The sequence below is a fragment of the Dendrobates tinctorius genome, unplaced genomic scaffold (genome assembly GCF_039654945.1).
Source record: "Dendrobates tinctorius isolate UK_male_01 unplaced genomic scaffold, ASM3965494v1 ptg000048l, whole genome shotgun sequence".
NCBI classification, from domain to species: Eukaryota; Metazoa; Chordata; class Amphibia; order Anura; family Dendrobatidae; genus Dendrobates; species Dendrobates tinctorius.
The window spans coordinates 26,934,728-26,950,883 of record NW_027361716.1 but is presented as its reverse complement, the minus strand read 5'-3'; the positions used below and the strand labels follow the sequence as shown (position 1 = coordinate 26,950,883).

Sequence of the window (16,156 nt, the reverse complement as noted above, 5' to 3'; positions counted from 1 at the left end):
AATTGTTCCTCTGCATGAATGCCTGAGTAGATTTGGAGTGGTGTTTTGGATCATTGTCTTGCTGAAATATCCATCCCCTGCGTAACTTCAACTTCGTCACTGATTCTTGCACATTATTGTCAAGAATCTGCTGATACTGAGTTGAATCCATGCGACCCTCAACTTTAACAAGATTCCCGGTGCCGGCATTGGCCACACAGCCCCAAAGCATGATGGAACCTCCATCAAATTTTACTGTGGGTAGCAAGTGTTTTTCTTGGAATGCTGTGTTTTTTAGCCTCCATGCATAACGCCTTTTTGTATGACCAAACAACTCAATCTTTGTTTCATCAGTCCACAGGACCTTCTTCCAAAATGTAACTGGCTTGTCCAAATGTGCTTTTGCATACCTCAGGCGGCTCTGTTTGTGGCGTGCTTGCAGAAACGGCTTCTTTCGCATCACTCTCCCACACAGCTTCTCCTTGTGCAAAGTGCGCTGTATTGTTGACCAATGCACAGTGACACCATCTGCAGCAAGATGATGCTGCAGGTCTTTGGAGGTGGTCTGTGGATTGTCCTTGACTGTTCTCACCATTCTTCTCTGCCTTTCTGATATTTTTCTTGGCCTGCCACCTGGGCTTAACAAGAACTGTACCTGTGTTCTTCCATTTACTTACTATGTTCCTCACAGTGGAAACTGACAGGTTAAATCTCTGAGACAACTTTTTGTATCCTTCCCCTGAAAAGCTATGTTGAATAATCTTTGTTTTCAGATCATTTGAGAGTTGTTTTGAGGAGCCCATGATGCCACTCTTCATAGGAGAATCAAATAGGAGAACTTCTTGCAAGTGGCCACCTTATATACCTTTTCTCATGATTTGATACACCTGGCTATGAAGTTCAAAGCTCAATGAGGTTACAAAACCAATTTAGTGCTTCAGGAAGTCAGTAAAAAGTAGTTAGGAGTGTTCACATCAAGAAAATAAGGGTGCCCATACTTTTGCACCCGTCAAATTTTGTTTAAATGCAGATTGCACATTTTCTGTTAGTACAATAAACCTCATTTGAATCCAGAAATATAACTGAGTCCATCAGTTATTAGATATGTGAAACTGAAATAGCTGTTGCAAAAACCAAAATTGTTATAAAGAAAAAAGGCTAACATTAATAGGGGTGCCCAAACTTTAACATATGACTGTATATGCAAGTTACTGCAATATCCCACATTGGGTTAGCGACATAGCGAATCAGAAGACGTTTACTACATTTGTAATTGGAGTTTTTTTTCTAATATTATTTTTACTCCTACTACACTTTGGCATAGGGTCTTAGAGATGGTAACACCCCTTTAAGTCTCATTACATCATCTACAAAACATGGTACAAATGTGCGACACAAGACTATGCTTTGAGTTTTACAAAATGTAATGTTCAACTCCACTCTTAACAGCTTTTTTTTCAACTTAAAATGGTTATTGTGTGATGGTGGTATACATTCTGGAGAGTTCCAGCTTTATATTTCCAAAATGTTTGTGTATTTAAAGTAAACTTTATTTTTTATTTATTTATTTTTTATTTAAACTTTATATTTGTTTTCAAAGGCATCAGTAAGAGTCTGGACCCAGTCACTGGACAGCTTGGCAGCACAATTGGCGCAAAACTGACATCTGTTGAGGGATCTCTAAAAGAAAACATTGCCAAAATGGTCAAATCCAAGGTAAAGAATTATTTCACTGTAGGCGTTTCACGATAGGTGTTTCAGTGGGACTAAACTTGGATCATTCATCACTTATCCAAAATCAATACTGCATGTGCTTTATGATACACAAATTACTCATGGAATGTACCGAATGTATATTTTTTATATCTGATAAATTTTGTTGTATAAATCTACCAACATGTTGCCATATTCCATACATACAATTTAACAGCAAAATATAATACAATGTACATAATTTAAAATGAAAAATGATATACCCCAGAGAAACGGACGATATAAATTTATTTTTTAACATAATTGTATAAAGCCACATTAAAGAAGCACTCTGATTATTTTTTTTTTCTTAAATTTGTGTATATGTGTTTATATAGTATGTGTTACTATACTTACTATGTGAAGGTCAGTAAATTGACACACTAGATTTATACTACATGCACATATACACAGATTTATTAAAAAAAAAAAAAAAAATCTTTGCATCTTTAACCCCCTTCCTGACATATGATGTAATTGTATGTCATGGTCTAGAAGGCGTTCCCGCATATTGACATAGTTACATCATGGCGATTATGGCACGATCGCCCCTCAGAGCTTGGCTTAAAGAAGTTGTCCATTACTTTCATATTGATGGCGTATCCATACATATCAATAATGGTTATAGCATATAAAAGTGGTTGATTACTGGGACCCACTCCTTGTCCTGATAGCCCTGCCAACTAAAGGATGAGATTGTAATCTCATTCCTTAGTATCAAGGCCAGCTGGCCTATAAGTCATACAGAGAGTGCTCAGTCGATCATCCGCATTGTGCCTGGCTTGCAAAACGTGAACAGGTGAGTGTCACAACTCACTTTTCACAAGGCAAACAATGGTCAACCCGCACTAGGAGCGCTTTTCTTTTTAATTGCCATCTAAGGTGCCCTTTTGACCATGCCTGGAGCATGGCCTAATACCACACGTTCTGCCAGTGTCACACTGACAGCTTTAATGTATTGCAAGGCATTGGCACAGTGATTTGAGAAGTAATAGTTGAAGTCTCATTGAGAGTTTAACCCCTTACTGACAGAGACAATTTGCTACTTAATGACCAAGCCAATTTTTACAATTCTGACCACTGTCACTTTATGAGGTTATTACTCTGGAATGCCCCTAACCATAATCCTAACCACAAACCTAGCCCTATCACACCCCTAACCCTAATCCAAGTCCTAATCCCAACTCTAATTCTAATCTCAACCCCCAACTTTAGTCTCAACCCTAACCATAAACTTTAGCCCTAACCCTAATTTTATCCCCAACCCTTAGCCTAATCCTTACTTCTGCCACAACTTCTGCGCAGGCGTACTTTATCTGCCCTGTTGAGGACAGCAGAGTACTGCAGTGCGCAGGCGCCGGGAAAGGTCAGAGAGGACCGGCGCCTGCACACTGCAGTACTCTGCTCTGCCTTCAACAGGGCAGATAAAGTACGCCTGCACAGGAGCCGCGGCAGAAGTAAGGAGGAGGATGTCATCGCTAGAAGATGGGAGGCACCGGACTGGACCCTGGGATGAGTATAATCTAACTAGTTTTTCTTATCTTTCAGGTTACATCGGGGGCTTATCTACAGCATTATAGAATGCTGTAGATACAGTTAGGTCCATATATATTTGGACAGAGACAACATTTTTCTAATTTTGGTTCTAGACATTACCACAATGAATTTTAAACAAAACAATTCAGATGCAGTTGAAGTTCAGACTTTCAGCTTTCATTTAAGGGTATTCACATTAAAATTGGATGAAGGGTTTAGGAGTTTCAGCTCCTTCACATGTGCTACCCTGTTTTTAAAGGGACCAAAAGTAATTGGACAATTGACTCCAAGGCTATTTCATGGACAGATGTGGGCAATCCCTTCGTTATGTCATTCTCAATTAAGCAGATAAAAGGCCTGGAGTTGATTTGAGGTGTGGTGCTTGCATTTGGAAGGTTTTGTTGTGCAGGAAACATGCGGTCAAAGGAGCTCTCCATGCAGGGTGAAACAAGCCATCCTTAAGCTTCAAAAACAGAAAAAACCCATCTGAGAAATTGCTACAACATTAGGAGTGGCAAAATCTACAGTTCGGTACATCCTGAGAAAGAAAGCAAGCAAGCACTGGTGAACTCATCAGTGCAAAAAGACCTGGGCGCCCACGGAAGACAACAGTGGTGGATGATCGCAGAATAGTCTCCATGGTGAAGAGAAACCCCTTCACAACAGCCAACCAAGTGAACAACACTCTCCAGGAGGTAGGCGTATCAATATCCAAATCTACCATAAAGAGAAGACTGCATGAAAGTAAATACAGAGGGTTCACTGCACGGTGCAAGCCACTCATAAGCATCAAGAATAAAAACGCTAGACTGGACTTTGCTAAAAAACATCTAAAAAAGCCAGCACAGTTCTGGAAGAACATTCTTTGGACAGATGAAACCAAGATCAACCTCTACCAGAATAATGGAAAGAAAAAAGTATGGCGCAGGTGTGGTACAGCTCATGATCCAAAGCATACCACATCATCTGTAAAACACAGCGGAGGCAGTGTGATGGCTTGGGCATGCATGGCTGCCAGTGGCACTGGGTCACTAGTGTTTATTGATGATGTGACACAGGACCGAAGCAGCCGAATGAATTCTGAGGTATTCAGAGCCATACTATGTGCTCAGATCCGGTCAAATGCAGCCAAACTGATTGGTCGTCGTTTCATACTACAGATGGACAATGACCCAAAACATAAAGCCAAAGCAACCCAGGAGTTTATTAAAGCAAAGAAGTGGAATATTCTTGAATGAATGGCCAAGTCAGTCACCTGATCTCACCCCAATTGAGCATGCATTTCACTTGTTAAAGACTAAACTTCAGACAGAGAGGCCCACAAACAAACAGCAACTGAAAACCACCGCAGTGAAGGCCTGGCAGAGCATCAAAAAGGAGGAAACACAGTGTCTGGTGATGTCCATGAGTTCAAGACTTCAGGCAGTCATTGCCAACAAAGGGTTTTCAACCAAGTACTAGAAATTAACATTTTATTTACAATTAATTAATCTGTCCAATTACTTTTGGTCCCTTTAAAAACAGGGAGGCACATGTTAAGGAGCTGAAACTCCTAAACCCTTCATCCAATTTTAATGTGGATACCCTCAAATGAAAGCTGAAAGTCTGAACTTCAACTGCATCTGAATTGTTTTGTTTAAAATTTATTGTGGTAATGTCTAGAACCAAAACTAGAAAAATGTTCTCTGTCCAAATATATATGGACCTAACTGTAAGTCCCTGATGGCAATGGCCGCATCTCATATCGGAAAAATGAGGTGACAGATTCCCTTTAAGTGAACACCATAAAATAAAGATATAGCTTAGCAAAAACTTTTTTCCATCATACAGCTGAACAAAACGTAGAATGAAATGTGATCAAAAAGTGGTATGTAAATAGAAATTGTATTCCTGAAAACGTCACCTTATCCAGCAAAAAACAAGCCCTCGTTCAGCTCAATCAACAAGAAAATCAGCAAAACATTAAAAAAAACTATACAAATGTGATATCGCTGTTATCATATTGACCCAAAAATAAAGCTGCCTTATCACTTTTACCATCTGGTGAATGGCATAGAAAACAATTCCTAAATTGCTTGGTTTTTTTAATTCTGCCTTTCAAAAAGCAGAATATAATAGAAAATGATCAAAAAATGTGATGTGCCCAAAAATGGTACCAATAGAAAACTCATCCTGCAAAAAATAAGCCCTCGCATGACTGTCAGCAGAAAAATAAAATAGATTATATCTCTCAAAATTATCTGATGCAAAAAGAAAACCTTTTTTTATCGGACGCTCTACACTGAACACCTACATTCGAGTTTACATTTAGAGATTACAAAAAAAAACAGACATTGAGTACCAGATGCTGATGAGTGACGATAGTCAGTGATCAGTGGCTCTAGGACATATGCACGAAGGTAGTACAAAGGAGGGGGCACTGGACAGGAAAAAAAAGTCCTGGCAAAACAGAGTACGGATACCGATCAATGAAGTGCATCACTGACCAGTGCTCAGCAGCTGCAGGATGCACACACATACATGGTGCAGAAGAAAAAAACTGCCTAAAATCAAGCTATCAAGTACCTACCAGTGCTCAGCAGCAGAAGGGGTGGTGGAGAATTTGAGGTGGACAGTTCACAGATAAAAACAGGATGAGACAGGACATAGTTCACTTGGTCAAGTGTGGCAGCTTACGCGTTTCAGACACGCTAGGTGTTCTTTCTCACAGCTACATTTTCAATAAAAGGACATGGTTTTAAATAAATCACAACCAATAGAAAATTTCCAAAGAACCACATGACAAAAACAATTAAAAACAGATGGTAGCAAACAAAAACAATAATTATATAATAATTATTGTTTTTGGGTGCTACCATGTGCTTTTAATGTAACTTTGAGAAAGAACACCTAGCATGTTTGAAATGCGTAGTTTCTACACTTGACCACGTGATCTATGTCCTGTTTTTATCTGTGAAGGTAAATATACAGTATATTAGTCTAGATGGAGGCCCGATGCTCTCGCATCGGGAGGGCGGTAATGTCACGATGGGGGCAGCCTTGAGAATTTCTCCCCCCATGTGCTCACCCACCTATCCACTCTCTCTTTCCCCATGTGCTGGCTTCTCTCATCTGTTCTCTTTTTTTTGATTTGTCTACCCCTTGTCTGCTGTCTCTCTCCTTCCTGTGCTGTGTTATCCCCTCATGTGCTGTCTCGTTTGAGCTGTCTCCCCCCTGTGCTCTGTTTCTCTCACCCTTGTGTCTGACCATGTACAGAACACACCACAGCTCCTGGGCAGGGGAGGAAGCAAAAGAGAATACTGACATTACAGCAGGAGATCGCAGAGGATGTATTTTGGGAGGTAAAATATTGTTTAAAAACAGTCAGTGAAATATTTTACCTCACAAATTTTACCTCTGATCCCCTGCTGTAATGTCAGTATTGTCTTTTGCTTCCTCCCCTGCCCAGGAGATGTGGTATGCTCCGTACACAGTCAGACACAGACAATTTTTAAAATGAACTTTCCTTTGTGGGAAAACCCCTTTAATGTAAGCGGCTTCCTCTGCCTGTAGACATGTCGCGCATCTGCCCCCGGGATCAGCCGAATGATTAACTACACCGGCTCGGAATTCGCGCAGTGCGACGGCTTCCCGCTGGTGGTACCGCGCAAGAGGCTGTGTGAATGTGAGTATGGTGCGTACGGCGTATTGAGCGCGTGTGTGTAGTGCGACGGTGTTCCTCTGGTGGTATCGCGCAATAGATTGGTACCAGCAGCAGTTTCCATATTGAGACACCCATCAACTGGGTGTCCCAATATGGCAGTCGGTGAACTTCCTCTGCTTGGAATTCTGGGATACCGGGACATCTGGACAGAACAGGAAAGGAAAAAAATACAAGGCAATTATATAAATAGATGGGGCATTTGAGATCAGAACGATGCTTCAATTTCAACTGTGAATGAAATAAGTAAACATTTTCCTCTTCTATCGTGTTTTAAGTTTCATATTTTGGAAAACACACTTAAAAGTTTTAAAGCTTTGGCTTATAAATGTAACTATTGAAATGGTGTTAACTGCATAAAATAGTGTCCCATTTTAACATGATTTTTTGTGTTTTTGTAGTTTTTTTTAAACTAAATTATGTATATATTTTTTTCTTTTGCAGAACATCACAGATGCTATTGGTCGATCAGTTGCTGATGCACTTCATGTAACTATCCATACAGCCTACAGAGAAGCTTTCCAACATACTATCCTTCCAGCGTTTGAGAAGGGTTGTCAGTCCATGTTTCAGCAAATAAACAGCAGCTTCAAGCAAGGCACCCAAGAGTGTAAGTTTTTGGATTTTTAATACATTATATATGGTTTTAAATATTTTCTGTTTCTAGAATGAAAAGAAAAACTGTATTTGTTTATGCCACCAATGTACATAGGTGTCTGAATGATGTTAGCACAAATCTCTGTACAAGCAATGGAAGATGGATTATGTGCTATTCTCTCTTCTACAGCCTGACCAGCTGCACATAGATAATCCAGGGTGGAAGAAGCCAGAGGCGTATATAAGCGGGGCAGCCGGGGCATGTGCTCGGGGCGCAGTTGGGCCCTGCAGTCTGGAATGTCTCCCCTGGCAGATGCATTCCGCCTCCCCCTGACTTGGTGTCAGCCGTTCTCTGAGCCGGCTGGCAGCAAACACTGATCAGCTTCAGCTCAAAGTACAGTGATCAATTGTACTTGCATCTTTCAGGCGCGAGTACAATTGAAGCTCTGACTGCCGTGTCAGAGCTACGTCAGCAGTATGATCAGGTCATGTGATCACGCTGCTGACGTCTTTTGCCGGCGCGCAGAAGTGAAAGGAAGATCAGTGGTAAGTGCTCCTGTGGCTGTGGAGCTGAAGACACCGAAGATTCTGCATAGATGGGTAGATTTATTATTTGTGTATGAGGTGATTTATTCCTTATCTGTGGGGGAATTTATTCTTTGTGTGGGATTTATTCAGTGTGGAGGTGGGATTTATGCAGTGTAGAAGAGGAGGTATATGCAGTGTTGAAGGGGGGATTTAAGCAGTGTGAGGGGGATCTATTCTGTGTGGAGTGGGATCTATTTGGTGTGGAGGGGGGATTTATTCTGTGTGCGAGGGTGACTGGATTTGTGCAGACACAGTATGGAGAGCGAGGGGATAAATATGTGAGGAGACAGTATGGCTAACGGGGGGCGCACATGGGGATGGAGGGGCAAATGTGTGCGTAAACAGTATGGGGGGAGAAAAGTGTGAGTGGGCACTGAATAGAGACTGAGTAGTGTGGGGGGCAGTGTAATGCCAAGGAGGAGGAAGAGTGTGATGAGGATGCACAGTGTAGAGACTGGGCCCTATAGGGGGGACACAGTGTGAGAGGATGGTGTGAAGAGGGGGGGCCGGTATGGAAAGGAGAGGGCAGTGTGTGAAGTGCAAGTACCAGAAGAGGGACAGTGTGGGGTCATATTTTGTGCAGGGAATATCGTGAGAGGCAATTATTTATTTAGGGGCTCAGTGTAGGGCACATATTTTTATTCATGAGCTTTATAATGGCACATCTATCTTTAAGGGCATCATGTGAAGATGTGTTGCAGGGGCCCTAAGAAAAAGGAAGTCTGCAGAGACGGGATATGGATGAGAAAAGTCATCATGGGGTCTGGACAAGATGAAGAAAAGAAAGAGAACGACTCCAGAGACATCATCATCTATCAGGTACCTGGATGTAAATGTTTTTTTTGTGACACTGACTAATGCTCATCTTTTTATTTGTTAAGATCATTAAAGGGTTTGTCAAAGTTTGTGCTGAGTCTGCAGTCATTCCATGTACCTGCAGACTTGTGAATTCTCACAGTGTGCACTGCATGTTGTCAGGATTCTCTTGTGTCGGTGATTTGCATACATGCGGTCACATGCCGACGAGAGAACTCAATGAAAATTAATTTAGCAAGGCCTGACATGTCTAGTTGGAATGTGGACAGAAGTATATAAATCAAATACTTAGAATCATAGAATCGTAGAGTTGGAAGGGACCTCCTGGGCCATCTGGTCCAACCCCCTGCTCAAAGCAGGATTCGCTAAATCATCCCAGTTAGATGTCTGTCCAGCCTCTGTTTAAAGACTTCCATTGAAGGAGAACTCCCCACTTCTCGTGGCAGCCTGTTCCACTCATTGATCACTCTGTCAAAAAGTTTTTTCTAATATCTAATCTGTGTCTCCTCCCATTCAGTTTCATCCCATTGCTTCTAGTCTTTCCTTGTGCAAATGAGAATAAAGTTGATCCTTCTACAATGTGACAGCCCTTTAGATATTTGTAGACAGCTATTAAGTCTCCTCTCAGTCTTCTCTTTTGCAAACTAAACATTCCCAAATCCTGCAACCTTTCCTCATAAGACAGGGTTTGCAGACCGGTCACCATTCTGGTCGCTCTTTTCTGATTTTGCTCCAGTTTGTTGATGTCTTTTTTAAAATGTGGTGCCCAAAACAGGACACAATATTCCAGATGAGGTCTGACCAAAGAGGAGTAGAGGGAAATAATGACTTCACGTGATCTAGACTGTATGCTTCTGTTAATACATCCTAGAATTGCATTTGCCTTTTTTGCTGCTGCCTCACACTGTTGACTCATATTCAGTCTGTGATCTATTAGTATACCCAAGTCTTTTTCACATGTGCTGTCACTTAGCCCTATTCCTCCCATTCTGTATATGCTTTTTTCATTTTTATTGCCCAGATGTAGTACTTTGCATTTCTCCCTGTTAAAAACCATTCTGTTAGTTGCTGCCCACTTCTCCAGTTTATTTATATCTTTTTGAATCCGCTCTCTCTCTTCTCTAGTATTAGCTATCCCTCCTAGCTTTGTGTCATAAGCAAATTTAATCAGTTTACCCTCAATTCTTTCATCTAAATCGTTGATAAAGATGTTGAACAATACAGGGCCCAGGACAGAGCCCTGTGGTACCCCACTTGAGACATTCTTCCAACTGGATGTGCAGCCATTTACGACCACTCTTTGGGTCCGATCACTAAGCCAGTTATGAATCCACCTAACAGTTGCCTTGTCCATTCCATACTTAGTCATTTTTTCAATAAGGATTGTATGAGAGACTTTGTCAAATGCTTTGCTGAAGTCAAGATATACTATATCTACAGCATTTCCTTGATCCACCCAATCAGTGATTCCGTCATAGAAGGACATTAAGTTAGTCTGACATGACTTATTAGTTACAAACCCATGCTGACTCTGTTTAATCACTTCATTCTTATCCAGGTACTGACATACATGTTGTTTAATAATATGTTCAAAGATCTTTCCTGGTATAGAAGTCAGACTCACCGGCCTATAGTTGCCTGGGTCCACCTTCTTCCCCTTTTTGAAGATAGGAACAACATTTGCTCTTCTCCAGTCTTCTGGCACTTCTCCTGTTCTCCAAGAATTTTCAAAGATTATGGAGAGGGGTTCAAAAATTTCTTCTGCTATCTCCTTCAGTACTCTGGGGTGTAATTCATCTGGACCTGGAGACTTGAATTCATTTAGGTTAGCTAAGTGTTTCCTCACTATCTTTCTGTTTATAGATATCCTGGATTCTTCTATTCCCTTAATAGGACAGTGAAGAACAGTGGATGTTACATTTCCTTTCTGAGAGAAAACAGATGCAAAATAGGAATTTAAAAGCTCAGCCTTCTCAACATCCTGTCTTACCATTTCATCATTTTCATCCTGTAAAAATCCTATAGCATCTTTGACTTTTCTTTTACTTTTGACATATCCCCAAAATCCTTTATTATTGCTTTTGACATCTCTTGCAAGCCTCAATTCATTTTCAGCTTTAGCTAATCTGATTTGTGCCCTGCAGGTTCTGCAGACAGCATTATATTCTTCTTTAGATATGCCTCCCTCTTTCCATTTTATAAACATTTTTTTCTTCCTTTTTAGAATGTGCTTAAGTTCTGTGTTCATCCATCCTGGTTTCCTTAAATGCTTCCTATTCTTCCCTCTTTTCGGAATTGTTAACAACTGTGCTTTGAGAATTTCATTTTTCAAGATTTCCCATCCTTCCTGGACATTTTTGTCTTTAAGGATAACCAGCCATTGGATCCCTCCAATTCTCTTTCTGAATCCCTTAAAATCTGCCTTTCTGAAATCTAACCTTGACGTCTGAGTCTTCACAGGTCTTCCTCCTCTAGTTATCCAAAATTCTAAAATAGCATGGTCGCTACCTCCTAGGGTCCCAGCCACTTTTACCTCCTCAACCATTTCCTCCCTGTTTATAACGATTAGATCCAAGGTAGCAGTTCCCCTTGTTTTCTCCCCTACCTTTTGGAAGATAAAGTTGTCAGCAAGAGAGGATAAGAATTTCCTTGACCTGTTAGTTTTGCCTGAGAGAGATTCCCAACAAATGTCTGGATAGTTGAAATCTCCCATGACAACTGTGTCATATTTTTTGGAGAACTTGGCCATTTGATGCATAAAGAGTTCATCCATATCTTCAGCTTGCATAGGCGGCCTGTAGTAAATGCCTACAATGGTGTCCTTTCCATTGTTCTGTCCTTGTATTCTTACCCAAACAGTTTCCACAGAACTCCCAGTCTCTGAAGCTTCAATCTCTGTGCAGATATACGCCTTTCTAACATACAGTGCGACACCTCCTCCTCGCTTATCAAGTCTGTTTCTTGCAAATAAGTTGTATCCTTCTAGTCTTGTATTCCAATCATGTGTATTGTCCCACCAAGTTTCAGTGATTCCAATGACATCATATTTCTTTTCCTGTGTTAGTAGTTCCAATTCTCCTTGTTTGTTGCCCATGCTTTGTGCATTAGTATAGAAACATTTTAGTTTGTGATAGGTTTCTCTTTCTCCAATATTTTTATTAATTAGATTCTTTTGTCTTTGTTCTTCCTTTCCACTTGTAATAGCAGAGTTCTCAATAGCATTTGTCAGGTGTATAGCTTTTTCTGGTCTTTTGCTTCCCTTCCCATGTTGTTCTAGTTTAAAGCTCTCCTTACAAGTGTAGCAAGGCGATTTCCAAATACATGCTTTCCAGTCTTCATAAGGTGCAACGGCCAAAACCCAGTGATCGTTGAGCTCACGGAGACTCTTCACTTATCCCAGAAGGTACTGGGAATATGCAAATGATCTCCTCAAGACTCTTCCCCTGGTTTTCCGATTTCCTCTTTTCAGCTGCAACGGCCAAAACCCAGTGATCGTTGAGCTCGCGGAGACACTTCACTTATCCCAGAAGGCACTGGGAATATGCAAATGATCTCCTCAAGACTCTTCCCCTGGTTTTCCGATTTCCTCTTTTCAGCTGCAACGGCCAAAACCCAGTGATCGTTGAGCTCGCGGAGACTCTTCACTTATCCCAGAAGGCACTGGGAATATGCAAATGATCTCCTCAAGACTCTTCCCCTGGACATAACCATCCACTCTTGTCGCCAGCAAGAGAGAATCTTAAGTGTGAAGTGCATGCGCTGTAACTTTCATCTCAAACCTGGACAAGACATTTAATTATAAAATGAAGCCCTGCAGCCAATCTTAACAGCATGTAACATACTGTCAGGATGCAGCTCTGCAGTCATCACATGGCCCCTTCACTCATATGCGATTTTCATGCTTACGGACACCTTAAACAAGTTTATCTTCAAGCTTTTCTCAGTTTTTCACTGAATATTGGAAGAATTAGAGAGGGCAGCTCATCAGAATATGAGTAAGGATACTTTTAGGCTGTGTGCCCACGATGCGATTTTTAAGCGTTTTTGCCGCGATTTTCGGCGCGAAAACGTTTAAAAATCGTGTACAGAACGCCTCCCATGCATTCCCATGGCATTCCGCACATGCTGTGCTAATGCTGCTCTTTTTTCCGCGGCGGAAACGCATCATGATCATTCTTTTGTGCGGAATCGCAAAGAATTGCCGCGATTCCGCACCCATAGGAATGCATGAGAATCGCTTACTTCCCACATGTGGCTATGCCTTCCATGCGGGAAGTTAAGCGTCTCATGTGCGGTTGGTACCCACGGTGTGGAGGAGAGGAGACTGTCCTCCAGACCCTGGGTACCATACCCCTGTAAAAAATCGGGGTATATTTACCTTCCGGCGTCCCGCGCTGCATTCCCGGCCTAAGCGTTCCCAGTAATGCCTTGCGGCAAGGTCCTGTGATGACGTGGTCTCGCGAGATCGCTATAGCAACGCGAGACCAACGTCATCACAGGTCTCGCAAGGCATTACTGGGAACGCTGAGGCCCGGGATGGCAGCGCGGGACGTCGGAAGGTAAATATACCCCGATTTTTTTATTTTTTTATCATTTTTAACATTTTATCTTTTACTATTGATGCCGCAATAGTAAAAGATAAAATGTTAAAAATGATAAAAAAAAATAAAAAAAATTGGGGTATATTTACCTTAGGCGGCCTCAATAGTAAAAAGCTGCTCACGCTTGTCAAACACTATGTTTGACGAGTGTGACCAACCTGTCAATCACTTTCCAAGCGATGCTTCAAATCGCTTAGAAAGTGCTTGAGAAAATCGCGGCAAAATCGCGAACAGAATCGCGGTACAATCCGTTTTTTTCCGCGTTTTTTTCCGCGCGATTTCTCCACGATTGTAATAATAATAATAAAAATAAAGATTATTATTATTATTATTATTACAATAGTGGAGAAATCGCGCGGAAAAAAATGCGCGATTTCTGGGAAGGAGTCCGGTTTTAAGTGTGTGTTTTAACACGCAACGTGGGCACATAGCCTTACACTTACCGCTTTTTTTGCGGTCCGCTATTGCGGCCCCTTTTTGCGGGCCGTATCGCCGCATTTTTTATGGTCTGCCGCAATAACGGAGCGTAAAAAAGCTTGCGGGCATGCGTTTTTCATTTTTCCAATACTATGTAAATAGAATTGGGGAAAAAAAACGGCGTTCTGCAAAACCAGAGCTCACGGTGCACCGCAAAAACTAACTTAAGTTTGTTTTTGCAGCCCCATTGATTCTCAAAGGGGGCCGTGTTCGTACGTTGTGAAAATGATCGAGCAAGCAAGCTCGATCTTTTATCACCGCCGCAAAAGCGGCCCTCACAGCTGTATGGCACACCGTGGAATTTTTTGTGGCCCCATAGAAATCAGCCCGCAAAAACACGGTAAGTGGGAAAGCAGCCTTAGTGTACAAATCACATATGGGATTGGTGAGGGGGGCACCAAACTGAATTGCCAGAAAGCCTGCGTATGCCTCTGAAAGATGCAGTGGATGAACTTTTTGGTAGTTTGACTGTAACTTGACAAATGATGAGGTGATGATGTCCTGAGAAAATGTAGGGAATAATGTTTGGTGAAATATCTGCTAATTCTTCTTTCCTATTAACCCTTTCACAAGCATTCCTGCAAACTGTAGTATATATACGGCGAGATGATTGTGTGGGCTCCCGCTCAGCACTGCCACAATCAAATGCGTGGTTCAACTCTATATGAAAGCTGACACCCTGCAACAACGCCAACGCAGGTGTTTAACACCTCTGATGCCGCTGTGAGTAGTGACCGCAACTTTGGTGGGCATTGCAGAGGGAAGGAGCTCATTCTATACTCTCAACTGCACAACGCAATTGCGCCCACATTGTGACGATGGTCTCCATGAAGACCCAGGCCGAAAGATAGTCTCGGTGTCACCCAGGGACGGTGGCCTGTAAGTTTCTGCTCAGAGCAGGGGTTGACACACCTGTGTGAGAGACGCTGATCTAATGTCCTGCCATTGCAAAAGCACTGCAGAGTATTAGATCAGGGCAGGGAAAGTTGATGTAAGATCCTGGGACAATGTAAGAAAAAAAAAATTATTAAAAATTGTCTAAATATTCAAACATAATATCGAACAAAAAAGAACAAATATGAATCCAATATTTTTTTATGTAAATAAAAAGTGTCACATAACTTAATATCACTGAAAAGAAAAGTTATAGCTCTCAGAATAAGTGATGTAAAAATAATTTTCTTTCTATGAAATAGTTTTCGTGTGAAAGCAGCAAAACTTCTAAAAATATATAAATGTGGTATCGCTGTAATTGTGCTGACCCAAAGAGTAAAGCAGCTTTATCAATTTTAACACACACCAAAAGACAATTCCTGAATTGCTGGTTTGTTAATTCTCACAAAAATCTATATAGAAAGCAGTCAAAAAATGTCATGTGCCTGAAAATGGTACCAATAAAAATATCAACTGACCCCACAAAAAACAAACAATTCACTGTGTCAGCCGAAATATTGAAAAACTATAGCTATCTAAACATGGGGATGCAAAATCATCTTTTTGCAATAAAAAGCATCTTTTAGTGTCTGACAGCAGCCAAACATAAAAAATCCGCTATAAATCTGGTATTGCTATATCACACCTACCCGAACAATAGAGTCATCTAATCACTTACACGCACGAGGAACGGCGTAAAATTAAAACCAATTCTTCACCTGCTGTTGATTTGTTAATTATGTCTCCGAAAGATCACAGTGAGGCTAGTTTCACACTTGCTTTTTTTTGCAGCGCGTTTTTCCCGCAAAAAAACGCATTGAAAAAACGCATACAAAAGCATACAACTGCTGCGTTTTTTTCAAGCATTTTTATGAGCATGCATGAAAAAAACGCAGCGTTTTTAACCCTAACCCTGACCCTAACCCTTAACCAAACCATACTTAACCCTAACCCAAACCCTAACTAACCCTAACCCTTAACCAAACCATACTTAACCCTAACCCAAACCCTAAACCCTAACTAACCCTGACCCTAACCCTGACCCTAACCCTTAACCAAACTTAACCCTAACCCAAACCCTAACTAACCCTGACCCTAACCCTTAACCAAACCATACTTAACCCTAACCCAAACCCTAAACCCTAACTAACCCTGACCCTAACCCCAACCCTAACCC

The 16,156-nt window shown here is 41.3% G+C and overlaps 1 protein-coding gene across 3 annotated transcripts in view; it reads left to right on the top strand.

The window, feature by feature from the left end:
* The window catches only part of EDC4 (enhancer of mRNA decapping 4), a 634,971-nt gene that overhangs the window by 487,230 nt on the left and 131,585 nt on the right, over positions 1 to 16,156 (top strand). For all 3 annotated transcript variants that reach the window (XM_073576355.1, XM_073576356.1, XM_073576357.1), the window contains 2 exons: positions 1,580 to 1,695; positions 7,412 to 7,577. In XM_073576355.1, the coding sequence (XP_073432456.1) occupies positions 1,580 to 1,695; positions 7,412 to 7,577 (282 nt within the window). The remainder of the gene's footprint in view (positions 1 to 1,579; positions 1,696 to 7,411; positions 7,578 to 16,156) is intronic.